A 27,979-nucleotide genomic window follows, 5' to 3' on the forward strand; every position below is an offset into this window, starting at 1 on the left:
GGCACCACCGCGAGCAGAAACAGGTCTCCCGCCCGGGCAGGCTTCCGGGGCGGAACCGGAAGTCAAGGGGGGGCGACGCGGCGGGCTCGCCCAATAGGGACGCTCTTGGGGCGGGCCGAGAAGGCCGGCGAGGCCAATCTCGCGAGAAGGGCGGTGGCGGCGGCAGAGCCGGGCTGAGCCCAGCGCAGCGGAGCTGCCGGCGGGGCGGGCGGCCGGTGAGCGGTGGGGAGTATGGCGGGCGCAGGCGATGAGCGGACGCCGCTGCTGGGCGCGCGGCGGGCGGCGTTCGAGGGCCGGCGCGCGGCGTGCGCGGCCGTGCTGCTGACGGAGCTGCTGGAGCGCGCCGCCTTCTACGGCGTCACGGCCAACCTGGTGCTGTTCCTCAACGGCACGGCGTTCGGCTGGGAGGGCGCGCAGGCCAGCCAGGCGCTGCTGCTCTTCATGGGCCTCACCTACCTGGTGTCGCCGTTCGGGGGCTGGCTCGCCGACGCGCGGCTCGGCCGGGCGCGCGCCATCCTGCTCAGCCTGGCACTCTATCTACTCGGCATGCTGGCCTTCCCGCTGCTGGCCGCGCCCGCCACTCGCACGGCGCTCTGCGGGGCCCCCCGCCCCACGCGCGTCCGCAACTGCTCGGCGCCGCCGTGTGCCGACGCGCCTGCCCGCTACTGCGCGCCCGCCGCGCTGTCAGCGCTCGCGCTCGTGGGCCTGGGCGTGGGCGCCGTCAAGGCCAACATCACGCCCTTCGGCGCCGACCAGGTGAGGGCCGCGCAGGTGCGGGGCGAGGGGGCGGGGTCGCCCGCGGGCCAGGAAACCCAGATACCGCGGGGGACCAAGCAGGGTGGGCGCTGGCGCGCGGGGGCTGCAGACTGAGGGGCCTCCTTCCTTTAGGAGGGGCCCTTTAGGAGTTGGGGGGGTGCCTTTAGGGGTTGAGACCTGGGGGAGAGCAGAGGGGTTTCTGGATTGGGCCTCCGCAAGTGCAAAGGCCCTGGGGCCAGAAGAGAGGAACGCTGCAGCTACCGTGTCAGTCGTGTTGCAGTACAGAACACATCAGTGTACCAAGTCTGCACGTACTGTATGCCTTAAACTTACGGAAGGTTATGCGACAAGTATGTTTCAAACAAAAGAAGAAGTGGGAACAGGGGTGGCAGGCAGGTGCTTCGTGAAGTGAAGCTATGTAAAGAGTTTGAGGTCTGTTTTTAATACAGTAGGGAGCCTCTTTTGGGGTTTGAGCAGGGGGTAATGTGATCTGATTTATGTTTCTAAAAAATTCAGTCTCTGTAGGGCGTGGGCCTGGCAGCTGTGGCCTGCCAGCCAAATCTGGCCTACTTCCTGTTTTCGGAGGGCCCACAGGCTAAGAATAAGACTGGTACTTAGGTTTTTGAACGATAGGAAAAAAGTAAAAAGAATATTTTTGTGGCAAATGAAAATGATAGGAAACTCAAACTTCAGCTCACACAAATAAAGCTTTATTGGAACACAGCCCTGCATCTTCCTGGTCACATATGCTGTGGCTGCTTTCACAATACGGTAGCAGAATCAAGTAGTTGTGACAGACTGAACATCACTTAAAATTTAAACTATTTACACCCTGCCCCTTCACAGGAAAAGTTTGCGGACGTCGGGTATAGAGACTAGGTTGTATGGGAAGTGCTGACAGCAGACAGATCAGGTAGGAGTCTGTTTCACTGGCCAGGTGAGAGATTAGAGATTTGGACTAGGACAGGGGCAGTGGACATGGAGTGAAGTGGTCGGTTCAGGATAAGTTACGGAGGTAGAGGGGCCGGGATTGCTGGTGGACCTTATGCAAGCAACAGGGAAGGTAACTCCTGGGGTTTTGCGCTAAGTAGCCATGTGATTGCGAACATCTACGGAGGACTTACTGTGCATCAGGCCCCGTGCCGAGTACTTTGTCAGTTCATAGGACTCCTCTGTTGTTACCGTGCCCATTTTACAGATGAGGAAACTGGGGCTTGAGAGGTTAAATCATTTGCCCAATGATACAGAGCTAGTACGTGACTGAGCCAGGGTGCAAGAGCCTGGCCTCTGAATGTGAACTTTAATCACCCCTGTGAAAGGCGACGCCTTATAATGATGTTGGAAATAATGGTTGCCTAATGTCCTGAATTCTTCACTTCCTTCTCTGCACCATGGAGTGTGCTTTCCATACCTGAACTCATTTGAACCTCATGTGAATCTTATACCCATGTTTTAAATGAGGAAATGGAGGTGCAAAAAGATTTCTTTTGTTGTCCTATAGGTAGTGAGTGGTCAAGCCAGGGTTTAGGTGCCGGTCTGATTTCTTTTTTTTTTTTTTTTTTTTTTTGCGGTATGCGGGCCTCTCACTGTTGTGGCCTCTCCCGTTGCGGAGCACAGGCTCTGGACGCGCAGGTCCAGCGGCCATGGCTCATGGGCCCAGCCGCTCCGCGGCATATGGGATCCTCCCAGACCGGGGCACGAACCTGTATCCCCTGCATCGGCAGGCGGACTCTCAACCACTGCGCCACCAGGGAGGCCCTGGTCTGATTTCTTAATGTGTCCTTTAACTGAGATGGGCATTCTGTGACGTTGGCTTTGGCCTTGGGGGTGCCGGCAGCTCATGGGCCAACCGTGAAGGCACGGGACTGGGATTACCCATCTTTAAAGACCAGGCCACAGGACTAAAGAGCGCCCTGAGTGTTTAGGTGGTGCCCCGTACTGTACCAAGTGCTCTTCCTATGCGACCTTATCTAACACCTTGCAACAATTTATATCCCTAATTGTCCCTGTTTTACAGTAAACGGAGGCTTGGGGGTGTGACCTACCCAGGTCCACAGCACGTGAGTGGAGGAGCTGGGTTTAAACCCGGAAAGTCTGACTTAAAAATTCCTGCTCTCCAGTAGATAATAGACGAGGGATTAATATTCCTGAAAAGAATGAGTGGTTCTGTAGAGGTTCTCTAGAAGCCACGACAGAATTTGTGCCCTTTTGGTGTGTAATTAGATGTGGATCTTAAAAAGAAACGAGCTGTTCTGCAGGAGAACTGACCTCATCTTCTGTAACGTGACACTGCCGTGGAAAAAGGAGAGCCACTCTATTTAAGGATATCAGAGAGACTTGACAGCCAAACACAACGTGTGCTTCGTGATTGGAGCCCAGCTTCTCTAAAAGCCATTTATTGGGACGATTGTGATTGTGGTCTATTGATTATAGACCACATATTAGATAAAGTTGCATTGGTGTTAATTTTCTTAGGTGTGATAATGGTTTGTGTTATCTAGAAGAATGGCCTTATTTGTAGGCGATTCATGATGAAATCTTTGGGGTGAAATAATGATGCTGTAACTTATTTTTAAATGGTTCAGCCAACAGAGTATTTCATATATGTACAGAAAAAGAACTAAGGCTGCAAATGAAGGCTATAGAAGTGTATGCTTTACTACTCTTTCAACTTTTCTGTATGTTTAAAAATTTTTTTACTAAAAAGTTAAGGGGATGTCCATCAACTGATGGGTGGATAAAGCACGTGTGGTCTCTCCATACAGTGCAATATCCTTCAGCAGTAAAAAGGGATGAAGTACTTGCTTCAACATGGATGAACCTTGAAAACATCATGCCACTGAGAGACGCCAGGCACAAAACACGGCATGTTCTATGATTCCATTTATGTGAAATGTCCAGAATAGACAGATGCATACAGACGAGGAGGCTAGTGGTTGCCAGGAGTCAGGAGAGGGGAAAGGGAAGCTACTGTAAGAGGAAGTGTCTTGTTGGTGTGACAAGAAATGTGGAATTGGACAGAGGTGATGGTTGCACATCTGTGAATAGACTAAAAACCACTGAGTGGTACATTTCAACAGGGTGAATTTTTTATTATGAGAATTGTATCTCAGTGAAAAAAACATGTAAAAGGAAAATGTTAGTACCCTTCAGCCAAGGTGCTTGCTCTGTGCCAGGTGCTGGCTGGTCTTTGAAGGGGATTTGAGAGGCGTCCCCCAGAGGTGCCGCAGCTCGCGGGATCTCAGTTCCCAGCCCAGGGATTGAACCCGGGCCACGACAGTGAAAGCCCCGAATCCTAACCACCAGGCCACCAGGGAATCCTAACCACTAGGCTACCAGGGAACTCCCAGGATTTCTTTTCTTTAATTGAAGTATAGTTGATTTACAGTGTTGTGTTAGTTTCATGTGTACAGCAAAGTGACTCAGCTATACATTTATATACATTCTTTTTCAGATTCTCTTCCTTTATAGGTTATACAAGATATTGAATATAGTTCCCTGGGCTACACAGTAGGACCTTGTTGGTTATTTTATATATAGTCGTGTGTTACCTGTTAATCCCAAGTTCCCAATTTATCCCTCCCCCAGCTTGGTAACCATAAGATTGTTTTCTGTGTCTGTGAGTCTGTTTTGGAAATAAGTTCATTTGCGTCGTATTTTAGATTTCACATATAAGTGACATCATATGGTATTTGTCTTTCTTTGTCTGACTTACTTCACTTAGTATGATCATCTCTAGGTCCATCCATGTTGCTGCAAATGGCATTACTTCATTCTTTTTTATGGCTGAGTAATACTTTGAAGGTACCTTTATGCTTCTCTATCCCTGACGCCTTTGTCTGCGATACAGGGCCTCTAGGAAACCCTCTGAGTGAGAGATGAATGGGGTCATGCTCTGCAGCCCTGAGAAGGAGGCCTTAGCTGACTTTTGAAGGAAGATGTACACCAGAGTCCGGGGGGATACTGATGTAAATCATGTCAGCCCTGTCTTTTCCCCCGAGTGATTAACCTTCCTCAGAGGTCACAGTCATTCTAAATGGATGGCTCCTGTAGCTGAACGAGTGAATTGAAAGAACTCTTTTTTACAGACAGAGAACAAAGATACATTTTTTCTAGAGAGCAAAAAAAAGTTGCGCTGTTATGTGTTTAAAGGAATTTTTCCAAATCAGCCAACTGTCTGACTCACTCCCCAGGATCCTGTTCCTTTAGCTGTACTTCTCTGAGTTGACCGCAGCGGTGTCTTTTGACCGATCATATGATGGTCCTGTTTACCCTTGGTCGGGTAGGGCGGGAGGCAGGTGTACAGACGGTGACGTAATGTGACCCACATGAAGTGTGGGTGTCAGTCCAGGGCATGGAGGCATGTGACTTGCGGTTTATAGGAGCCAGCAGGCTCCTATAAGAAAATTTCTGCTATGTGGTTATTTAGGGTCTAGTGATAGGCTTAGGTTCCTGAAGTAATTTTAGTGAATTACATTCGGAAGTTCAAATAAGTCGACTGCCACGTTTACCAGGATGTGTGCTGTGCCACTGTAGATACTGGGAAGGGCCGAGATATAGTTCAGTTAATACGTATATTGTCTTTTTTTTTAATTTAATTTATTTATTTTTGGCTGTGTTGGGTCTTTGTTGCTGCGCACGGGCTTTCTCTAGCTGCAGCAAGCGGGGGCTACTCTTCGTTGCGGTGCGCGGTCCTCTCACTGCGGTGGCCTCTCCCGCTGTGGAGCACGGGCTCCAGGTTCACGGGCTTCAGTAGTTGTGACACGCGGGCTCAGTAGTTGTGGCTCGCAGGCTCTAGAGCACAGGCTCAGTAGTTCTGGCACACAGGCTTAGTTGCTCTGCGGCATGTGGGATCTTCCTGGACCAGGGCTTGAACCCATGTCCCCTGCATCGGCACGCGGATTCTTAACCACTGCACCACCAGGAAGCCCCTGCATTAACTTTAGATATTATGTTTACTGGCCCCCTTTTAAGCTTGCCCCCCACCCTAATTACTTGTTTTTATATCTTTAGTTACATTTTCTCTGTAACCGTGTCTGCTTACAGTTTTTTCTTCCCTCTGGTCTCTTTCCAGGATAGCATGAATATTTGAGTCCATTTTAGTGACATTTAAACGCACTGTGGGGACTTCCCTGGAGCTCCAGTGGTTAGGACTCCCCGCTTCCACTGCCGGGGGGCCCAGGTTCGATCCCTCGTCGGGGTAGTAAGATCCTGTAAGCGGCATGGCGCAGCCAAAAACGATAAAAAAAAATCAACGCATTGTGTTCTCACGGAGAGCTGTCTTAGAAATGTAAGGCCTGCTCCGTGCAGATCATTTATTCAGTGATCATGCCAGCGTTTGGTCCAGGACCTCTGCTCCCTTCTGACGTGGGGGGCCAAGTTTAAGCTCCTCCTGCTGCGGTTTATTTAGAACTCAGATTTTCCGTTTGAGACGGGGGTTACCAGATAGTTACTTCAGGCATGTTATTTGTTATCACAATATCCATGTTTAATCATTTTGGATTAAATTTTTTTGGAGGGACAAACAATTTTGACTATATATTTACACCTGTACTTTGATCTTAAAAAGTAGAGGTTAAAGTGTCATGTTGCATAATATGACTGCTAAAAAGGTAGTTTCTGTGCGTCACAACTGGTTGTTTAGGCCCCCATTGAAAACCTCCTCTCTTACTTAGAAAAGGAGATTGCTCTGTGGATCAGAATTCAGATCTGTTACTGGACCAGGAATTGTCCAGCCTTTTCATAACCTGTAACTTAAGGACGAGACAACAGAAGTTCCCAAGGCAGCAACACCTGACAGTCTTTGTACACGATCCAGCGTCAGCCTTTAGCTAATAACGTTTGTTTAAACATTTTATGAGGCGAAACTGGCTAGGAATGACTCTGGCTGGCCCAGAGCACGTTCTCGTGGTGTCCACGCAGATGTGAGAAGCCATCCTCAGAGGGACGTCCACGGGGTGCCCACCCCACACGGACTGTCCCCACCAGGACGGGCTCCAGCTGGGCAGGTCTTGTGGAGAGTGCACACCTAGAACTTGCTTGTGTTACCTGGTGCTTGTGTTTGTCTGCGTTCAGGAAATCAGTGATTTTTGTGCCTTCCAGGGATCTCTGTCCTTATCAGAACTTCTGGTTCCATTGAGAGGCGTCCTGGTCTAAAAATAGCATGCGGTTTTAGTTTCTCTGTAATTTTCCCCTTGTTCCGGATTTATCAAGGCGTGGAGCTATATGGCTGTGAGTAGAAGTCCTCTGGAAAGTTGTTTAAAATGCAGATTCCTGGGCCCCAACCCCAGAAGTGGTGAGTGGGTAGTCCTGGAACGTGGGTCCTGTGAATCTGTATTTTTAAGGAGCATGCCAGGCGTTTCCAAAGCAGGTGGTCCACGGGAGATACTTGGAGAAACTCTCTAGGATTTGTTGGATTTAAGCATAGTTAAGAGAAACACTACCCAGAATCTATAGTAATTAAAAGCGTAAGATACATTTTTTTTTGGTCAGGGGACCCTCAGTTGTATCTGTAAACACCATTTTGATTGATTGGCTACATTTCTGGTTTTTTTGGCTGCGTCTTGTGGGATCTTAGTTCCCCGACCAGGGATCGAACCTTGGCCCGGGCAGTGAAAGTGCAGAGTTCTAACCACTGGACCGCCAGGGAATTCCCATGTGCTGCCTTGCTTAAAGGCTGTGATGACAACAGTAATTGATATAAAGATATAGTAATATATGAAAACTTCGTATATGTTTTTCATCCTTGAGGATGATCACATGTTTTTAAGTCTCTTTCCTCCCGGTTATTTTAGGTTAAAGATCGCGGTCCAGAAGCCACGAGAAGATTTTTTAATTGGTTTTATTGGAGCATTAATCTGGGAGCAATCGTTTCTCTGGGGGGCATTGCCTACATTCAGCAGAACGTGAGCTTTGTCACCGGCTACATCATCCCCGCTGTCTGCATCGGAGTGGCTTTCGTGGCCTTCCTCTGCGGCCAGACCTTCTTCATCACCAAGCCGCCCGACGGTAGCGCCTTCACTGACATGTTCAGGATCCTGGTGTATTCGTGCTGCCCCCAGAAGCGAATCAGGGAACGCAGTCCTAGTGGGTGAGCACTTTATTCTCGTCACAGGCTCAGCTTTCCACGTGACTTACCAACCGTCATAAATAAAGTGCTGGCTTATGTCTGTCCTGTGCTCACCGTGGATGGGGACACGGGGCTGAGGTTGAAATGTCTCACACCAGCTCCAGGAGGCGGGTGTGAGGTACTTCTGTCTCCATCTTAGAGACAGACCAGCGGCCTCCCTCCTGGGCTCGTGCTTTTCATTTCTAACCTGCACGTTGACCTTCCTCTCACTGCTGATGTAAGATGGAGGCTCCCGACTACGTAGTCGTGTAAAGGTGATAAAGACAGAACCTTGCTGAGGGCATCGAAGAGACAGTGTACTACTTGATGCATTCCTTTGAATGAGAAACCAAGCAGCCGCTTACCTGGTCGCTGCCTGTCTGTGCTCCTTAAGCAGGAAGCTGCTGCGCGGGTCCGTGTGGCCCGTCCCCCCGGGGGTCACTGCAGTGCTCTTTGAGAAGGGCAGGAGAGCAGGACTGAGATGCAGGTAGGGTACCTCCCTCATCCCCTCTGCAGGGGACTTCCCGGTTTTAGCACCGTATGCCCACGACCTGAGGTCTTAAAGCCCAAAGTCCCGGGTCCCGGGGAGTCCTGGGCAAACTGTGGCGGAAGGTCAGTCACCCTAGATGCAGATTAATGAAGAGAAGTCCAGAACTTAGCTCAAAAAGAGACTTCAGAATTTTTTTGTTGTTACTTTTTGATGTAACAACAACATGTAGTAAAATACGTCCCTTTTACCTATACAGTTCTGGGAAGTGTGACAGATTCCATCATGTAACCAGAGTGCAGTCAGGGTACAGAGTATGTCCATCCCCCCAGAAAAGTCCCCAGGACCCTTTGGAGTTGAGCCTCTCGGAATATTTTGATCAAGGCAGGTGTTGAGATGGGCGCTTAGTCCCTGAGCCCGAGGTTGACGTTCTGCAGGCCGACCCCGCGTCTGTCTGCCTCCTCATGGCTTGTCTGCGTGTGTCTGATTTATGTCCTTGGAGCCATAACAGCTGTCTGACGTTCCTCCCACGTGGTAGATTTGAAGCTGTACCAAAGCAGCTCTGTGGCCCTGCCCCTTTGCTCCAGGCTAAACGTCTCTAGTTGCCTCAGCTGTCCCCGTGCGGAATTCCGGCACATCTCAGCATCCCAGTGCCCTGGAACTCTAGCGGGTCAGTGTGGCATTCAGACTCATAATTCAGAACTGCAGCTGGTGGGGCCCCACTAAAGAATGTTTAACAGTTGAAGCCTCATTGCCTCAGCAGCAAGCAGCAGTGCTTTACCGGGGCCTCGTTTTCATTGGGCAGAAGCAAGGTTTCAGATCCTGGATGTTTAGGCTACAGATTGAATGCCATTAGCAAAACATACCGTTAAATTTTCAGTGTGTCTGTGTGGGTGGTACCTGGTAGACAGTTCTGCGAGAGGACACCATTGCTTTGTGGACACTTGGGTTTTAATGCACACGTGGCGTGGTGAAGTCAGTTTGGACTTAGGAATCTGTTTTCCCTGTAGGTTGGTTTTTGAAGTCTTCCTTGGCACAATTAGAAAAGGACCAGCTTGCAGAAAAGTTGATGGTCTAGAGAATTCTCCAGCTGTGCTCTCCTTACGCACAGGTTAGGGCTGTATGACCTTGGGCAGGTTAATGACCTTGTAAAGCCTTCCTTCTTGTGCAGTGGGAAAGGACCCCTCTCATAGGATCAGTGTGAGGCCTCAGTAAGCTAATCAGAGCCCAGTTAACGGTAACTAACTGATGAGGATGCTTTTGCGGAAGGTCACATCGTCAAGTTATCATCATCACCAGAAGCATCGCCCCTTCCCCTCTCAGCCCTTCCTTCACGGAAGAGCTGGTGGCCTCCCTGAAAGCCTCCCTCCGAGTCATACTGGTGTAATAGTAAGTAAAGCAGCTCGGGTTTGTAACGAAATCGGTGTGGTCTTCAAGTCCTGACGTTTGATAAATGACCTAATTTAAAATCCAAACAGTCCAACACAGTAATTTTTTTTAAATGCTCACCCAGTGATGCAGCCGACGTAGTTGTCATCAGCTTCGGATGAAACTGCGGGCCTTCCTCAGCACAGTGGGGCTGGTGGCCAGTGTGACAATGCTGGGGATGAGGTCAGCCACCTTTCAGACGGTGAGGGGCGATCCTACCATATCTCCTAGTCTCAGGAAAAGGATGGTGGCCACAGTCTCACTCTGGCTAGGAAGTCCTCCTGCCAGCTGTGTCCATGTGTCCCAGTGTTGAGGAATAATCCAGGTAGCTGTATTGGGTGGGGACGATTAGCAGGTAGCAGAATGGAGTTGAAGCAAATTCAGCACAGCAAGCTGGTTTCCTACCTCCAAACTTAATTTGTTACCAAATAATTGATTTCTGGGGGTGGAAGAAAACTAATTCCTTCATTTTATTTCCCAAAGTGAAGGCATTGGAGTCTTTCAGCAATCTTCTAAACACAGTCTGTTTGATTCATGTAAGATGTCTCATGGAGGGCCATTCCCGGAAGATAAAGTGGAAGATGTGAAAGCTCTTGTCAAGATTGTCCCTGTTTTCTTGGCTTTGATACCTTACTGGACAGTGTATTTTCAAGTGAGTGGTGACATTCAGGTTTAATTTCCTCTATCTCCCCGTGAACGCTACCCTGACACTCGTTTTGGCCATCGCTGAAGTGCGCAGGGTTCCTGGCTTTCTTTGTCACGAGCCTTCAGGATCTTGGAAACTTGTTTTTAGTTACGGACTCATTTTTGCTGATTGAAATGTTTTGAAAACCTTAAAACGAAGCTAAGAATGGAGATGCTCTGTTTTTCCAGACCCCACCTTTTAATATGGTTTCTCATTGGGATAATGGTTACTTCTTTTTCAAAGTTCATCTCCAGACGACTTTTATGGTGACCAAGTAATTGACCCGTGTTTTCAAACCTGAGCGTTGCAAGTCTCAGCACAGTGTGGTCTGGGGGAGGGCATACGCTGCGAGTGAGTGACAGCCGTGCTTATGTAATGACAGCTGCTTTCTACACCCAGATGCAGACGACGTATGTTTTACAAAGTCTTCATTTGAAGATTCCAGAAATTTCCAGTATTACAACCAATCCTCATACGGTGAGAACAGTTGAAATGATCTGAAAATTGTCTTTGGGGGTTTACGTGACAAATGGATTCCTTCTACCAATGGTAGATACTTTGTAATAACATCAGTTAGCTTGAACTAAAAGCATTCCTTGAATGCTGAAATGGAATTTGAATGGAATGTTGAAATGGAATGTTTACTTATTTCTGAGACTGTTTCCCATTGGTTACGTCCTTTGCTAGATTAAGTTGACTCCTGACGTTAATATTTCACCTGATTCTTCTTTCCCCCGAGAAAGCACAGAAAAACCAATGCAAATCCCTTTAGAAATAGAAGCCTTTTCTCAGTACCAGTGTCTTGAGACAGACTATTTTCCTAGAAGGTTATACTTTGTACAAATGAACTTTTTTTTTTTTTTTTTTTTTTTTGGCGGTACGCAGGCCTCTCACTGTTGTGGCCTCTCCCGCTGCGGAGCACAGGCCCCGGACGTGCAGGCTCAGTGGCCATGGCTCACGGGCCCAGCCGCTCCACAGCATGTGGGATCTTCCCGGACCGGGGCACGAACCCGTGTCCCCTGCATCGGCAGGCGGACTCTCAACCGCTGCGCCACCAGGGAAGCCCTGATGAACTATTCTTGAAATAAGCTTTTCCCATTTAGATGTTAGTTGTCAGACGAGTGACTGCTGACACTGCAGAAAAATAAGCAGGTGTCTTCTGTGTTTCCCACTTCCAGTTTCCGGCAGCCTGGCTAACCATGTTCGATGCTGTGCTCATCCTCCTGTTAATTCCCTTGAAAGATAAAGTGGTGGATCCCATCTTGAGAAGAAACGGGCTGCTCCCATCGTCCTTGAAAAGGATTGCGGTGGGCATGTTCTTTGTGATGTGCTCGGCCTTCGCAGCAGGTGAGAAGCCGTTTCCGGTTCCGGTTGTGGGTGATGCGGAATGTGGCCACACGTCGCGTGGCACTCCGGAAGTGTGTGTACTTCAAAAGAGGACATATACGGGTTATTCTAACCCTGAGTGATGTTCATTTTCTAGTTTTTCATTTATGAAGCTTAAGATTTTTTTCCTAAGGATTTGTCTGTTTTTGTTTTGTTTTTTTAGAACTATAACCAGTGAAATGCTCTGGAAAGTGACTTTTGGGTTGAATCAAAGGAGGCTTGTTGGGCTTCCCTGGTGGCGCAATGATTGAGAGTCCGCCTGCTGATGCAGGGGACACGGGTTCGTGCCCCGGTCTGGGAAGATCCCACATGCCGCGGAGCGGCTGGGCCCGTGAGCCGTGGCCACTGAGCCTGCGCGTCCGGAGCCTGTGCTCCTCAACGGGGGAGGCCATAACAGTGAGAGGCCCGCGTACAGCAAAAAAAAAAGAAAAAAGGAGGCTTGTTGTCTCCTAGTGACTTAGATTTTAGAGAACTGTTAATTGCTGTGTAGGTGAAATTTCATAAATTAAAGGTGTTAAATAATCCTCAGAGCTGTGATTCTTAATGTCAGGTCCATTAATCAGCTTCATATACCCTGAACCTTTTGCACTTTTATGTAAAATTTTACATGCATCTTCCTGGAGAGAAAGGTTTTTTTGTTTTGTTTTGTTTTTAAATCAAATACAGGTTTCTAACCAGCCTCCATCCCCCAGAAAAAAAGAAAGAGGTTAAGAACTAATGCCTGAGTATTCCAACACCTTTTGGGGGCTCCATTCTGTTTGCATAAATCTTAGATTCTGAAGTATAAGCTGAAATATCATGTGCTGATAAAACTGAGGTGTTGCTGACTTTCTCACCTTGCTTTGGAGCGCTTCATCAATATTTGAAAATGATTGAACTGTGAAATAGCTTAGTTATATAACAAGACAAGAAAAGCCGATATTCCTGAATCACCTATGTATCATCTCTGTTATGAGGAATGTAATGTTAAGCACTGCTGAGGTGGAATTTAATATTCTCCGACAGTGCTTCACAGCAGCCTCCGTCCACTCTCGCTGGGGTGAACACGGTACTAAATATAGTACTATCTATTGATACAGTACTCAACAGATTTAAAGAAATGAGTCCCTAGGCTTAAGAATTCTATATTCCAGACACTGGGACCTCTTAGGAGACAATTATGTTGTTTCTTAATCAAATAGGTAGTTAAAGGGAGGGCGTGTCTGAATGAAGTTTCTGCTGTGTGCTTTCTGTGTGATTCGTTTCTCTTCCAGTCCTGTGCACGTGGGGAGGTAAGCCAGAGCAAACGAGAGCTGGATTACAGCGGGGCTCTGATTGCAGGTCTCATGCCACAGAATCGGTGATGGGCAGAGCCGCTGTGCTGGGGTGGTGCCCTGAGTGCCTGCCATGGGCCCGGCTTCTTCCTGGGCTGGGGAGCCCCCTCTCTGTGCCCCGACCAGCCAGTCACACCCCTTGGAAAGGAGTCCTTGTCCTCTCCCTGTGGGAAAGGGGAGGTTGCTGGTTCCCCAGGCATTTTCTAGCAGACTCCGGCTTTAGTTCCTCTAATACCTTCTTGTCTTCCAGTTTCATTTATGGCTGGATAGCTTCTCCGGGCTGCCTTGAGAACCCCGGGGGCTTCCCGGTGGTTTCTTTGCCTGTTTACGTGGGAAACGACAGCAGACGGGGGACGGTTGTCCAGCGGGACAGGCAGTGCTCTCTTAAAAGTGCGGGCCGTGCCAGCAGTTCACTTCCTGCTCAGCAGGTCGGGCTGTCGTCAGGTGGCCACGGGCGCCTGCAGAGAGGCAGGTGCTGTGCACTGTGTGACCATGACCGCTCTAAACTTCAGCATCTGAATTGATCACTCACGCGGAAAACACCGCTGAGGCTGGTGTCCTAAAGAGGCTCTCTTTGCCGAGTGGCCAGATGTTGGGAAGGAGCTTAATGGTCACTGGTTTAAAGAGTTTAAATACCTGGCAACTGGACTCAAGCACAATGTATTAAATTTAATGTAAGCAGTAACTGGTGTTTCATGCCGTTTCATTTCCAGCTCCAGTGAATATTATTTAATTGGAACATTAATGACCTTTGAATACAGGCCTGAAATCATTACAGCAAACCAAAGTTTTAATAGAAAAGAGACTATTTTGCCTTTTAACTTACTACATTCAACCATGATAAATCAGGATCTTCCATTTAGTACCATCCCTGCCGGTAATAATTCTTTCTTTATATTTTCTTAGATGAGAATCAGGCATGTCCAAGGGGTTTCTTCTAGTCTGCTTGAGAAAAAAAGAAGTGTGTTAATTTGTCAGATTTCCTTGCCCCTTAAAAATTGTGTGTGTTCTTAATTTACTAACATCATAGATGCTCACTGGAGAAAAGGGAACCTTAGAAACATAAAGGAGAAAATAAAAATCAACTGTAATTTTCCCAGAGATGCTCATTCCTGGGATGGTGTGTATCTGTCTAATCCCGTTTGTGTGTCTCTGCACACATACATACATACCTTCTGTGTTTTTGCGAAAATGAGATACTGATGTGTAAGCAGATTTGAGCCTGATTAAGGAAAACTAAGTGTAAGGAAACCATAAAAATGTAATAAAAGCTGTGCTTGTTACTATTGGGGGGTAGAAAAATCCCCCAAATACAGATGGGCCATCTCCCCTCATTTCCCTCCTCCTCCTCCTCCTCCTCTCGCTCTCTCTCACACACAGATTTAAGCACTCATAGTTCCATCGCCCAAGGAAATCCTCTACCGCCATTCTGCAGTGCATGGGAAAAATTATGTATGTTGTGATGTGTGTGTGCGTTTATACTTCGTCACCTGCTTTAAAGAAAAACCTAAAATATCCTTCTGTGTCAAACGTTCACGTGCAATGCTTTGTTGTTGGGTGTTCAGGATTCTAGTTTTACTGTACGGAAATCGCTTTACTTCTCGAATCCCTGGAAGTGTACTCACTGCATCCTTGTTTGATGTGTGTACATGACAGAGTTCCCTTCCGTCGTCCCAGGCTGACGGTACCCATCCGTGTGCCTCACGGTCTGCTCTTCCACTCAGCTGTGCCGTGGATGCCCTATTACCACAGCGGTTTTTAGGCAGGGGTACGTGCCCGGGCTTCAGGGCATGGAGAGCATCCTGGAACGGAGACAGAATCATCTGAGTGCCTTTTCTGGGTCATAGCTTTCATTAGGAAAGTGTTCAGAGCCGCTGGTCTACAGCACTTTTTAAAAAACTGTTATCACAGAGTCAGTCCACGGTCGTTAGATACCTAGAGAGAAGTGCGAGGAGACCTTCATTCACCCCTAATCCCACCATGCAGTGACGATGCCTACACCTGTGTTTATGTCTTCCTAGAATATGTTATTAAAGCTAAATGGTTCTTTTTTAAACAGCAGAAATGGAACAGACTGTTGACAGTTTATAAGCTATTTTTGTACACTGTATATACTACGTACCGTTTTTCCAAGTCGATTACAAATTTAAATGACGGTTTTTGACAGCGACCTACTGTTCCCCTTTGGGCCATGCTGTCAGCTTTTAAACCCGGTCCTCGTAAACACGAGGGTTGATTCCAGTCTGTCCTACCTGAAGCAGTGCTGCGTGTACACCCGACGTGTCCGCGCATGGGTGCTCATCTCGTACGAAAGGGCCAGAGCAGCGTGCCGATGCGCGTCGGATCTCACCGGGCCCTTGTCACACCGATCATTGTGTTCTGTTAATCTTCTCTTATCTGAAGGGTGGCAGCATTCTATATCTTTAATGTGTACTATGAGTGATCTTAAGACTTTTTCCCAAAATGTGTCAGACGTTCTATTCTGTGTACAGTTCGTGTGTTGTGACCAGTTTTCTAGTGGGTTTTTCTTGTAATAGAGTGTAGATTGTCACTACTCAGAATTTTATCTCATTTTACGAGTATTTTTTTCCCATTTTTTTCATTTTCCCTTTAATTTTGTTTTTGACGTCTTGTGAAGTCTTATATGCTTCTTCATTTAGGTCCTATACATTTTATGTTAGGTTTATTCCTAACTGCTTTTATGTAGTTTGGTTTCTCACCTAGGAGATATTTTAAAATTCTGAGTATCAGTGAATTATTTTCAGATGGTCGCTCGTCTTGACATTAACATAGTTTCTTTTCCTGCCTTCTTTATAAAAAGAAGGTATTTATTTATTTGTTTATTCAGGCCACACTGCGCGGCTTGTGGGACCTTAGTTCCCCGACCAGGGACTGAACCCAGGCCTGGGCACTGAGAGCGCTGTGTTCTAACCCCTGGACCGCCGGGGAGTCCCGTTTTCCTGGTTCCTGCTACGCCTCCCTGTGTCTCTCCTTGTTTGGCAGGGCGGCCTGGCTTTCTCCAAGGCTGCTGGTGGTGACGGATGCCCCCCTTTACCCCTGACTTCGACGAGCGCACCTTCAGCCCCTCACTGTGGAAAGTTCTCTCTCACCTCTGAGTTTGCATATATATTCCTGACGATGTTACATATCTAAGCTTTATCTCAAGTTTGTGTTTTTTGGCAGAGATGAATGTTGAGTTTCTCTCAAATATCTTAGTTTGGTTTTCGGGAGGATCGCACGCCCTCCTTACTCCACTCCACCTCCCTGCCTTTCGCTGCTCATGTTTTTTATTTATTTTAACATCTGGTATTTAACTGTTCCTGAATTTCTAAAATACACCCTGTTTGTTAAAAGGTCTGATTGGAATCTGCTAATTCCAATCTGCTCAATAATCTGCTTTTATTGAGCGACTGTGCATCTCTTTCTAACCAACATCCATCTGGTTTGGTGTCAGGGTTATACAGCTTCATAAAAGGTGTTGGTAAACTCCCTATTTCTTTTCTTTTTTTAAAAAAAAAATTATTTATTTATTTTTGGCTGTGCTGGGTCTTTGTTGCTGTACGTGGGCTTTCTGTAGTTGCAACGAGTGGGGGTTACTCTTCATTGCGGTGCGCGGGCTTCTCACTGAGGTGGCTTCTCTTGTTGCGGAGCAGGGGCTGTAGGCGCACGGGCTTTAGTAGTTGTGGCTCGTGGGCTCTAGGTGCGGCTCGTGGGCTCTAGGTGCATGGGCTTCAGTAGTTGTGGCTCACGGGCTCTAGAGCACAGGCTCAGTAGTTGTGGCACATGGGCTCAGTAGTTGTGGCTCACGGGCTCTACAGCGCAGGCTTAGTAGTTGTGGTGCATGGGCTTAGTTGTTCTGGGGCATGTGGGATCTTCCCGGACCAGGGCTCGAACCTGTGTCCCCTGCGTTGGCAGGTGGATTCTTAACCACTGTGCCACCAGGGAAGTCCAAACTCCCTATCTGAAGGCAGGGAGTATTTTAACAGGATGAGAATTATCTGTCTGCTCCAAGGAAGTTCCAAGTCTTTGCCTAGAAAATCATACTAGTACATCTTCTCTGAAAGGAGATACAACTTTTCTACCTTTTTCTCAGTTTTGTACAGATCTTGTTTTTTCTTGAATCACTTAAGCTTTTTATTTTTTTAATGTCCCTAGTAAATCATTTATTGAGTTTTAGAAAAATTGTTAGAGTGGAGATAAAAATAGTGTTTTAAATAAATCTGTTGTGTTTTCTTCCTCGTTTCTAGTTTCCCTTTTTTATGTGCTCTTTTTTTATTAGGCTTGCCAAGACTGTATTTTATAATTTTTCCTTAGATGTCTGTCTTGAATTTATCATTTGATTGTTTTTATGTTTTCTAAGTGAAGAATTTAAGATATTAATTTCTATTAACTTTGGTTTATTTAGTGGTTTTTTTTTCTCATTTCTTGAGTTAAATTCTTCACGTCTATTTGTTCTTTCTTGCTTAACAGTAAAAACCACGTAATGGCATGAATTGTCCTGTTACTCTTGCTTTACCAAGGTCTCTTGCACTTTCATTTGTTGTAGTGTGTTTTTTCTTCTTACGAATATTGAAACTATGGTTTTTATTTTCTTTTTGATCCAAGAGTAATTTTAGAGAAGTTTTTTCATTTCATAATATTGATGCTTTTGTATATCAATTTGTTAATGAAAAAGCTTTAATTGAAGAGTTGGGAAAGATCCTGGCTTTATAATTCTGTACCGTGGACTTCAAGGCTTCCGTTCTGGCCAGTGTTACTTTCTAAAAATGTTCGTGGGGTGCTGCATAGGATGGCTCGCAGGTTGTCCTACCATCAGCTGAGTGGGTCGGATCCCTTGTAGCAGGAGCCCTGAAGTCCAGTGCTGCCAGGGGCCTGGGATCACGGCGATGGCCCGTGTCCAGGGATGCTGTGGTCTGGGCGGGGTCTGGTGAACGCGGCAGCGCGGGCCCATTAGAACGGAGCCCCGCGAGGGCACAGGTGTTAAGTGTCCATAAAGTTCGGGACCTGGGTCTACCCTTGGATCTCCGATGCAACCAGTTGCCCGGCAAAGCATCATCTTTCCATCTGCTCGCTCTGGTGAGGACCGGGAGGGCTCCTGGGTCTCAGAGCCTCGCTGCATTCCTAGCAGATGACGGCGTTTCGCTCACGAGGGTCTGTGGCTTGCGTCGTCCCTGGGGAGGGCACGCGCCGTCCTCGGGCAGTAGCGCTGTGGCAGGAGGTGCACACGGGGACCCTCAGGCCCGGCGGAAGCCCAGCTCACACCCCGACGGTCGCTGAGACCGGCGCCCCTGTCTCTGCCCAGCTGCTGGCTCCGGCTTGCTTCTCCCGGGCTCGCCGTGGCCGTGGGGCCGTGCACCTGACCTTCAGCGTGTTCTCTTGGTGCCCGTGCGCTGCGGTTGGCATGCCTCCCTTCTCGGTGACTCTGCTCGGCCTCTCCCTCACTCAGACCTTTGCTGCTTTACGCTTTAGTTCTTGCCTCGCCCGCAGCGTTGGGTTTTCTTTCGTTTTGACGTGATGTGTGTCCATGTCTTTAACTGAAGAATTCGGCCCGTCGATGGCTGTGTCGGCTCTCCCAGCATCTGCCCTTACGTTGGTCTGTGCCGGTGCTCTTGGTCCCATCCATCAGGAGCTCTGCCGGCTGCGCAGCCCCTGCGTTGTCTGGAGGGCTTGCACTCTCCCTCGGCCTCTGTTCTCTGCGCTGTCCGGCCAGCCGTCCCACCAGAGAGGAGCTTCAGTGATTTCTCACACTCTTGTCTCTTGGGGCTCGACCCTCGTTATTTGTTTTGTGTCCCCCTTGCCAGCGCCCCTTCGTTTCCGTTACCTGTTCACCCCCCGTCCTCAGGGAGCCGTGCTTTCCTAACTAGTAAGAGCGCAGAGCAGGTCCTGTCCGACAGGTTACTTCTGTTCTCCGCCAGGCCTTGCAGAAGGACTAAATCTGTGTATCGTCCCCACCAGTACTGCCCCATCACGCACACGCGTGCGCACACACACAGACGCACACACATGCACATGCACACGCAGGCACATACGCACACACAGACGCACGCACACACAAACACATACACACACAGGCAGACACACACGCACACACACACAGACACATACGCACTGTCTTAAGCCTCTCTTGCCTTTCCTGTGGAGGACAAGAGTCTTCTCCAGCTTCAGTATTTATTCCCCTAAAACAGGCTGAGTGGGTGCTTCCCCCTCTGCTCTTGGGTTGGACAGAGCCCTTCCAGCTAGAGGGTCGGTGGCCAGCACCGCGCAGTGATCTTTTGGTCTCAGGGCAGTGGCCCCGGGCCGGCTGGAGCTCGGCCCACGCAGAGGAAGCCCACAGTGCTTTATCCTGTGCGTTGAAGGCGCTCCAGCCAGGCTGACGCCACGGCCCCCTTGGTGCTGCCCGCTGCCCTGCCAGGGAGCAGAACTGTCGCTGTGGACAGGGCCCTTAATGCCACCACCAGCGTCCTGATAACCGCTGGGCCGGGCCGCACGCGCCCCTTTCCAGAGCAGCAGGCGCTCTGCAGTGACCGCTCTGCACGCCTGGGCCCGCTCTGTGTTTCTCAGTCGCAGGACGGGTGTGAAGGTCGATCACCTCTGGGAGGTCTCCCTTTCCCTTGGCCCTTTGATGTGTTTTCTGTTTGTTTGGACATTTCATTTGAGATGTGTTGTGGGCTGCAGGTTCCAGAGTTTGTCTTTCATCCAGTCAGTCATACCCTGGTCCTTTCTCATGCTCAGGTTTTAAAAGGAATATTTTTAATATATTCCGTTGTCCTCTACCCAGACTCCTGTCCTTCCTCATACGGTTTTAAATCCGTATATTTTTACATATGCATTAGATATTATGGCCCACTCTTTCATTTGCAATTAGAACCCTTTAAAAACAAAACCTAGCGACATCTTTACCTTAAGAAATTGGTCCTACACGTTGTTGTTTTAAACTTTATTTTGATCTGCTTATTTTTTGTTTTGTGGAGAGTAGCTGTTTCTGATCTTGCTTATTTTCCCATGTCTTTCTGCCCCGCGAGGCAGATGACCGATGATCCAGTGAGGTCTTGGTGCTGCTGAGGGCAGAGGGTGGTTCGAAAAGTCCGGGTTACAGTGGTCCGCCTTATCCCTGGTTTTGCTTTCCGTGGTTTCAGTGACCCCATGGTCATCGGTGGTCCGAAAATTACCTACAGTACAATGAGATATTTAGAGAGAGGGGAAGACCACCTTCACGTAACTTTTATTACAGTAGATTGTCATAATTGTTCTATTTTATTATTAGTCACTGTTGTTAATCTCTTACTGTGCCTGATTTATAGATTAAACTTTATCAGAGGTATGTGTGTGCAGGAAAAAACATAGTATATGTAGGATGTGGAACTGTCCTGGGTTTCAGGCATCCCCTGGGGGTTTCGAACGTGTCCCCCAGAGATAAGGGGGCACCACTGTACTTTGGCAAGGTTGAGCCCGTCTGCACAAGGGAGCCGGCGTTAGTGGTAGTAGCGGTAGTTGTAATAGTGATGACGGTCAGTGACTCAGCTTCAGTCTGTTCCCGTGAAGGGAACAACACCTCCAGATTTATGACCGTCTGATAAGTAAATAGCACGATTAATCTGTTCATTGCAGGACTTTTAGCTTTCCCCTGCTCCCTCTTTTAAAAGAAATAAAAGGTGTTCGGGTGAGCGATGCGGAGACTTGAGGGTTGCGCTCACCATGGTGCGCGCTGGTTTGACGAGGCGCCGCTGGGCGCAGCCCCGCGAGGTGTGGGTCACGTGACCACTGCTTTTAGCAACCCACCTCGGAAGCTGAAAGTAGGGGGATTCCTGAGGTCGGGGGCTTCTGGGGGAAGCCACGTCACTGGGCGTTATCCTTTCATGTATTTCTCAGAATCATCAACAGACATCTTGTACCAAGCATCTAGTTTTTTAGTTTAATTGCAAATGTTAACGAATAAATGCTCATAACCTACTTATGAATTGTAGGAATTCTGGAAAGCAAACGGCTGGACCTCGTGAAGGAGAAGACCATTAACCAGACCATTGGAAATGTCGTTTACTACGCTGCGGATCTGCCGATCTGGTGGCAGGTCCCTCAGTACGTGCTGATTGGCGTCAGTGAAATATTTGCGAGCATCGCAGGTGAGGTTTCCTTGCTGTCGGGGCGTCCGCGTCCAGTCCTGTCTCAGCACGATAAAGCCCGTGCTGTTTCCTTCTTTGTTAGGCTGCGTCGAGACGGAAACAGCACGGTGCTTGGTGGGTGCTGGTGGGCAGTTGTGGTGCAGAGTGTGAATTGGTGAGGAAAGAGCAATGCTGCGGCTGAGGCTCTCCTTTCTTGGTGTAAAAGGATCCCCAAAACATCAACATGAAGTTCATCTACCGTAGAGGGTCCACAGGAGAGAGGATAAAAGAAGGAAGACCCCTGTAAGCGCTGCCTGGCAGCTGCTAATAACCAAGCCCTGCAGTCCTGCCGCCATGGCCAGGCCTCGGGGTCCATCACTGCCTGGCTCTCAGTGTCTTCGTTCAGATTTATAAGGAAGCAGACCTAATTTTTAAAACCTGTGCTCACAGGCCTCTCTTCCCTATTGGTGAGATCACGTGGTGGCATGTGGACACGTACATTCTGTGCAGGCCTGTTCCCAGCTGCTGGGAGCAAGGGAAGGAGGAAATGAGCGATGCCCAGAGGGTGGGGCTGGGAGGGCGGCAGTTGTCACCTCTCCTGCCTCCTGCAGAGCTCACGCGGACCGGCTGATGAGCTCGTGGAGGGAATAAGTCGCACGGGGTGGCCCTTCCTTTAGAGCACAGTGCAGATCTCCACGTCTGCTTATCACAGTGGTGATTCGGCTTATAGATGCCCCTGCTGGAACTGTTCTAAGATACCTTGCCTTTCAGGTAGAATTCCTGAGAAGGTTTCCCCCCTTTAAGTACTTTGTGTGCAAAGTCCCGTTAGTTAAGAGTGTGGGCAGGTTTTGCTTCTTCAAACTTTCTGTCCATGAGAAACGAGAAACTCTAAGAGCTGACAAGTCAGATGCTGCCTTCAGGTGTGAAGGCGGGAGGTGACTGGCCACCTCGCGGAGTTTCTAGGGGCTGTGACCGCAGGAGGTGAGCAGCCCGCCGGGTGCTGTCTCCGAGCCGCGCCCCAGAGCCCGGGTGTCCGAGGGCCGCGGCGCGAGCACCCTGCTCCTGTCCCAAAACGCCCTCCTTTTCTTCCCCAGGCCTGGAATTCGCGTACTCGGCCGCGCCCAAGTCCATGCAGAGTGCCATCATGGGCTTGTTCTTCTTCTTCTCTGGCGTCGGGTCCTTCGTGGGCTCAGGACTGTTGGCGCTGGTGTCCCTCAAGGCCATCGGGTGGATGAGCAGCCACACGGACTTCGGTAAGGCCCCCCTCGCGGCCCCCATCCCTGTCGTTGGCAGTGACCAGCGCCCCAGTCCTCGGGCCGCGTGGGGCGCCCGGGACCAGATGCGCTCAGTGTCGCTGGGCTGCCCCGGGGGCCCCCGGCCTGCTCCCCGCGCCCCATCAGACCACCCGCCTCCCCTCGTTTACCCACGTCCCTGATGGTCTCCTGGGGACGGGTGGGCCTCTCCTGCCCCAGGTCGGCCTCCAGCAGCAGCTCTGTGGCTGCTGTTTTCTCGGAGCATCTGTGATGAGTAGACTGACCCTCCCACCTTCAGGTCCAGCACTAGTTTTATTTTATTATGAGGCAAATAAAATCTGTATCACAAATTTCCCTTCATTTATCAGGTTGGCCAGAAAGTTTGTTCGGTTTTAAGTAAAGCCACGTTTTTCATTTTCATGAAGAACTTTATTGAACAACGTATTCACTAACCTAACAAACTTTTTGGCCAACCCAGTATCTTATTTTCGTATTTTTTTTCTTTTCCTGATGGTATCTTTTAATTTCCTGCTGTTAAAAAAAAAAAAAAGATAGATAATAAGTTGCCTTGTTAAAAACAAGTATTACTCATTATTAATCATAATGGGATTTTACAGCTAATACCAGTAGGTGGCAACTTGAGCAAAATCACTCCCGAGAGATGCAAGCTTTGCTGTTTCCATATTTATGATAGCCTTTAAACAGACTCAGGAGATGGAGGTGTGTTTCTTCTTTGTATGTTGTACCAGTAAAAACCACCATATTGCTTTTCCTTGTATAGGCCTGTGGCGTTTGCCGTCCCCTGTAGAAGGTGTGATCCCAGATTTTGTGGCTTCTCTGTGCTCAGTACCCCCTGGGTACTGAGCCACTTCTAGGTTCTAAATCCCCTTGAAAATCTGGTGAAAGCTTAGAGACTGTTCTCCAGAAATTGCAGAATTCCAAAAGCCCTCCCATGATTCGGTTAAAATTCCCGTCTTGAGGGGGGCGTTTCGGCCCAGAGACCCCTGATGCAGCTTCCAGAAACCGGAGCCCCTGCTGCCCCCGGGCACCACTGGTGATGTGTCCAGCTGGTCCGGCTGTGAGAGCCAGTGGTGTGCGGCCAGGCCCTCCTGGCTGTGCTGAGGAGGGGCTGTGCTCGTTACTCCGGCCCCTCGGAGGGCAAGTCCAGTCACACAAGGTTCTGGGAGTTCTCCTGAGCTCCTGGCGTCACGGAATCTGTTCTGTACGTGTGACAGACCTCCTTCAAAGAAAGACTTGTTATAGGGACCACACCTCGGTAGTTCTTAAGACATAGATTCTGTTTTTTTACTTTCACGTGTATCTTGAAGGATCGATTGGTTTTTGTCATTCTCATTGCTTTCCAGTGATTTAATCCACCCCCGCCCCCCCAGCCATTACTAACTTAATAACTGGTAGTTTACCTGTCACGCATCCTTTACTTCTGACAGGTAATTTTAAAACTTTTCATTGTGAGGTTTATGTCCAGTATTGATGCACGTGGCACACGTGGACAGATGTTGGATCTGGATTCTGTTTGTTGTGTTATTTTCACGAAAAAGAAGTGCCTTGTCGTGTGTCCTGGATCGGCTGCCCTGTCCAGGAGTGCAAAGTGGTCTCTCCTTGTTTTCCCTCCAGCCCCTTCTGCCCAGAGCCCCATGTCCAGTGATGTGAGAGGACGTGGCAGGCCGGCTCCCGCTCGGTTAGGGGCAGGTGGCTGTCATGGGCGGTGGTTTGGAGAGAGAATGGGACAGGTGACACCTCCTCCCCGCCGCCCCCAAATCCTTGTTTCTGTAGGAGGAGCAGCAGGTGTGATCCCAGATTTCACGGCTTCTCTGTGTCCTGGGCTCTCCCCGGCTCTGCCCTGCGGCAGGTCCTGCCTGCATTAGGGCTCCGGCGGCAGTGGGGCTGGCTCAGCGTTTCCTGGCTGACACGTGGATAACTTCCCGTCAGGTTCCAGGACCACGTCTGAAGGAGGAGTCCCCAGATTCTCACCTCGTTGTGTTCTTCTCTCCCTGCCCTCCCCTAGGCCTGCTTGTCCTATTACTATTATTGTTTAGACTGGGGATCACGTCCGTACTGTGGAGGGCACTGGTCTTGAGTGCATAGCTTGGTGTGCGTTTCATCCAGATCAAAATGCAGGATGTGGAAGGGTGCCTCTGTCCTTTCTGAGTTAAGCCCCCGGCCCCCGGCAAGATGAACTCTGTTCTGAAGTGGGCCCTGCTGAGTCCTGTGGCCTCTCTTGTCCTCTGCCGTGGCCGTGGCCTTTCACTCAGCACTGAGTTCTCAGAGTCATCCCAGCCATCGGTTCTTTGTTATTTCTGCAGAGTATCCGTCGTACGAATAAGTCAGAATTCATTTATCTGTTCTGCTGCGTGTGGGTGTTTGTGGTGTCTCCAGTTTGAGGCTGTCACAAATAAAGCAGCTGGGAATGTTCTTGTGCATATGTCTGGGACACATGAAGCTTGTTTATTGGGGCCCAGGAGTCAGCCTTAGCAACTATGAAACACCCAGAGTTTACCGTCTTTATACGCAGTTGCCTTCTGTCTGTGAAGAGGCCCAGGAAAGTACAGGGTGATCACTTTTAGGTGGTGGACCCAGTTCTGAATACCCTTCCTAACGCCAGACTGCGACCGGCCCTGGCAGGGAAGACACAGTGCACACACAGTTTGCTCGGCCTGCCGGCTTTGAGCTTTGGAAGTTGTAAATGACTCCTTAGTCTGGGGAGACTGATGTTTCAGAGCCGGCACTCCGAACGGCGTGGTCGGTGTTTTGACGACAGCCTTGCTGAGATGGCACCAAGCAGCACTGCAGCGTTGGCGTCTGCAAACCAGGGTCCGGGGGCTGGGCTCTCTGTGTCCAGGGTGGAGCCCACCCGCCACGAGGGCCAAACCACTGTCGTCAACTCTCTGACCACTGTTGAATAAATAACACAGTCTGGTAGAAATTGTAGGTATTACTGGATCTCTTCCCAAAGCAGTAAACATATGAAACCATTGTCTTCTCCAGCCTGAAGGAGTGAGGATTCTTTAAAAACACGTGAGTGCTTATTATACAACCATGTGTATTATATCTGTTCATTAGGTCTGTTAAATAAAAGCAGTGTTAAACGTCCGATTTTAATGCGTGTATGTTCAGATAGAAAAAGGAAGTTCCAGAATAACCCAGCTTGACAGAGAACTTCAGAGGAAAGGAAGTCTGGCGTTTTAAATAAGCCAATGGGAGATGCTTCTGAAGCCGGTCAGAGAGCACAGCAGCTTTCTTCCTAAGATGCCAGCGTCCTCCAGAGATGCTGCTGACGCCCCGCCCCTCTCTGCCCCTCTGTTCGGCAGTGGGCCTGGCCCTTTCCAGTGGGTGGCCAGCGGCGTCAGCGGTAGACCGTCCAGGGCTGTGGTGACGCCGTCTTTGCTGGGAGCCGGGGTGGCGTGCTGTGTGCGGCTCTGGTGTCCCCTCCACACAGCCCTGCGTCTCCACGCTGCGTGGCCCCTTCTCAGGGGACACACGGCAGGTTTACAGCCCTGGGGCCCCGGACCTGCATGTGGACTGGGGCTCCTAACGGGGCCCCGTGAAGAGGAGGTGGCCGTGTGGCCCGGGTGCTGTCTCCACGTTTGACAGGCAGGGAACCTGGGCCCAGAGACCAAGACGCTGGGGTCTGAGCCTCCTTGGTGGAGCTCCGCGGTCCGTGCCCTTAACCTCCGCCACCTCGGCATTGATTGGGCACTGAACGGAGCCTCTCACGTAGGACGCCTCGTGTGGTGCTCAGGCCAGAGTTGGCCATTCAGTGTGTCAGCTCCTAGGGTTAAAGTGGGCACCTGTGTATCAACCTGCAGCCTGAAGTTTTTAAGGAGAAACGTGAAAAGCAAGCTTTTGCCTTCCCCTAGCGCGTGGAGTGTGTGTTCAGCCGTCTGTCCCGGCCTGTGACGGTACTTTGTTTGATGTCAGGTGACGACACGGGAGTCCAGCACTCACACCTGACGTGACGCCCGGGCTGCGTCCTGGCCCGATGCGCGGTCTTGGCACGTGTGCAGACCGTAGACCCAGGCGATGAGGGCCGTCCGCTGCAGGATCTGACGTGGAGACAGTGGGGGGCTCCTCATCGTGTGGGGGCAGGAGGCCCCAGCCCGGAGCCCGTGTTGAGACACAGCTGACTCACAGTGGCTTTGGAAACAAAGCACTTGTGTATTTTGAATTAGGGGTAGGATTCTTTTCTCTCTTTCTTTTTTTTCTTTTTTAATGACCACAGTTAAAAGTCACCCTGACCTTCGTAGGAACCAGGTTAAATAAATAAAATCTTTTAAACTCTCTCTAAGTGCAGCTTCCTTGCTTCTTTCTTTCCTTTTCTCTAGGCAACATCAACGGCTGCTATTTGAACTATTACTTTTTCCTTCTGGCTGCTATTCAAGGAGCTACCCTCCTGCTCTTCCTTATTGTTTCCGTGAAATATGACCTGCAGCGGTCGAGAGCAAACGGCACGCCCGCCAGCAGGAGGACCTGATGCTCCTGCACCCCCGTCAGGTCTGTTGGACGGACAGATGGACGGACAGATCCGTGGGAAGGTGCTCTGGGGGCTCGGAGAGCAAACGGCTGACTTCCCTAAAACTTGCGTGGTGCCGGGGTTGGTTCCTTCTTTTCCACCCGGTGGCCTAGGTAAGTGCCTTCCTGTGGTTGAGCCCTGCTAAAGGCCCCTGGTCGCCCCGCAGCTGGTTTCGCCTCTGACAGACACCTGCTGCCGCGGGTACAAAGTCTCGGGAGGCGACACCCGTGCTGGTTGGCGTCCCGGTATTTTAAACACATCTCATCCTCTCCTTCCCACAACACACGTTCTCACTTTCTTTTCTTCTGGTGGATAAACATCTGTTTATATTGAGGAAGGGGAGGATTTGTTAAGAAATAAAAGTGTGGTCAAGTGCTGCCGAGGTTTTAAAGAAAAGCCCTGTTTATGGTTTCTCTCATGAGCCACAGATCTTGCCCGTGCGGGTCCTTGGCACCGGCCGGTGGTGAATGTGTTCTGTCTGCTGCTTCCCGTAATGCTGAGTTCTTAAACCATCGCCATTGCTCTTTTGTTGCTCTTTCCTTAAGAGCGTGATGTTTCATTAAAAACTATTTAAGACTGTGTGTTCCGTCTCAGCCTGCAGAGCAGCCTAATGCGTGTTTTAAACCCCGCCTGGTCAGTCCTTGTGTACAGTTTCATTCTGGTACCGTTGAGACTAAAGACCCACCATGGTGGGTGGAAGGAAACCCCCCTTCTGAGCAGCGCTGGTGCGATTGGAGACCGTTGGGAGTGCCCGTTGTGGACCGGAGCTGTCTGCAGTCACCGACTCTGGTCGTGGTGTTCTCCGTGACATGGGGGTTCTCATTTTGTCCAATAAACCGTTGTCTTATTCGTTGCTGTATTTTTGCCGTAATTTTATTATAAAAAGCACCTCGAATATGAGACCTACTGGCTCCTTCTCTGCGTGGTCTGTCC

The 27,979-nt window shown here is 49.5% G+C and overlaps 1 protein-coding gene across 1 annotated transcript; it reads left to right on the forward strand.

The window, feature by feature from the left end:
* Positions 1–63: 63 nt before the first annotated feature.
* Positions 64–27,905, forward strand: SLC15A4 (solute carrier family 15 member 4). Its single transcript, XM_082641028.1, has 8 exons — positions 64–756; positions 7,551–7,846; positions 10,263–10,431; positions 10,864–10,941; positions 11,643–11,811; positions 21,128–21,283; positions 22,357–22,515; positions 26,859–27,905. The coding sequence occupies exons 1-8, from the start codon at positions 232–234 to the stop codon at positions 27,005–27,007; spliced, it is 1,701 nt and encodes a 566-aa protein (XP_082497154.1). The 5' UTR covers positions 64–231; the 3' UTR covers positions 27,008–27,905.
* The last annotated feature ends 74 nt before the right edge of the window (positions 27,906–27,979 follow it).

Source organism: Mesoplodon mirus (assembly GCF_964341445.2).
Source record: "Mesoplodon mirus genome assembly, chromosome: 13".
Taxonomy (NCBI): Eukaryota; Metazoa; Chordata; class Mammalia; order Artiodactyla; family Ziphiidae; genus Mesoplodon; species Mesoplodon mirus.

Excerpts from the sequence above, each read along its gene's own strand:
- SLC15A4 (XM_082641028.1), top strand. The coding sequence starts at position 232 with ATGGCGGGCGCAGGCGATGAGCGGACGCCGCTGCTGGGCGCGCGGCGG. Across the intron at positions 757-7,550 it reads CGCCCTTCGGCGCCGACCAG|GTTAAAGATCGCGGTCCAGA; the intron begins GTGAGGGCCGCG and ends CGGTTATTTTAG. Across the intron at positions 11,812-21,127 it reads GTGCTCGGCCTTCGCAGCAG|GAATTCTGGAAAGCAAACGG; the intron begins GTGAGAAGCCGT and ends TATGAATTGTAG.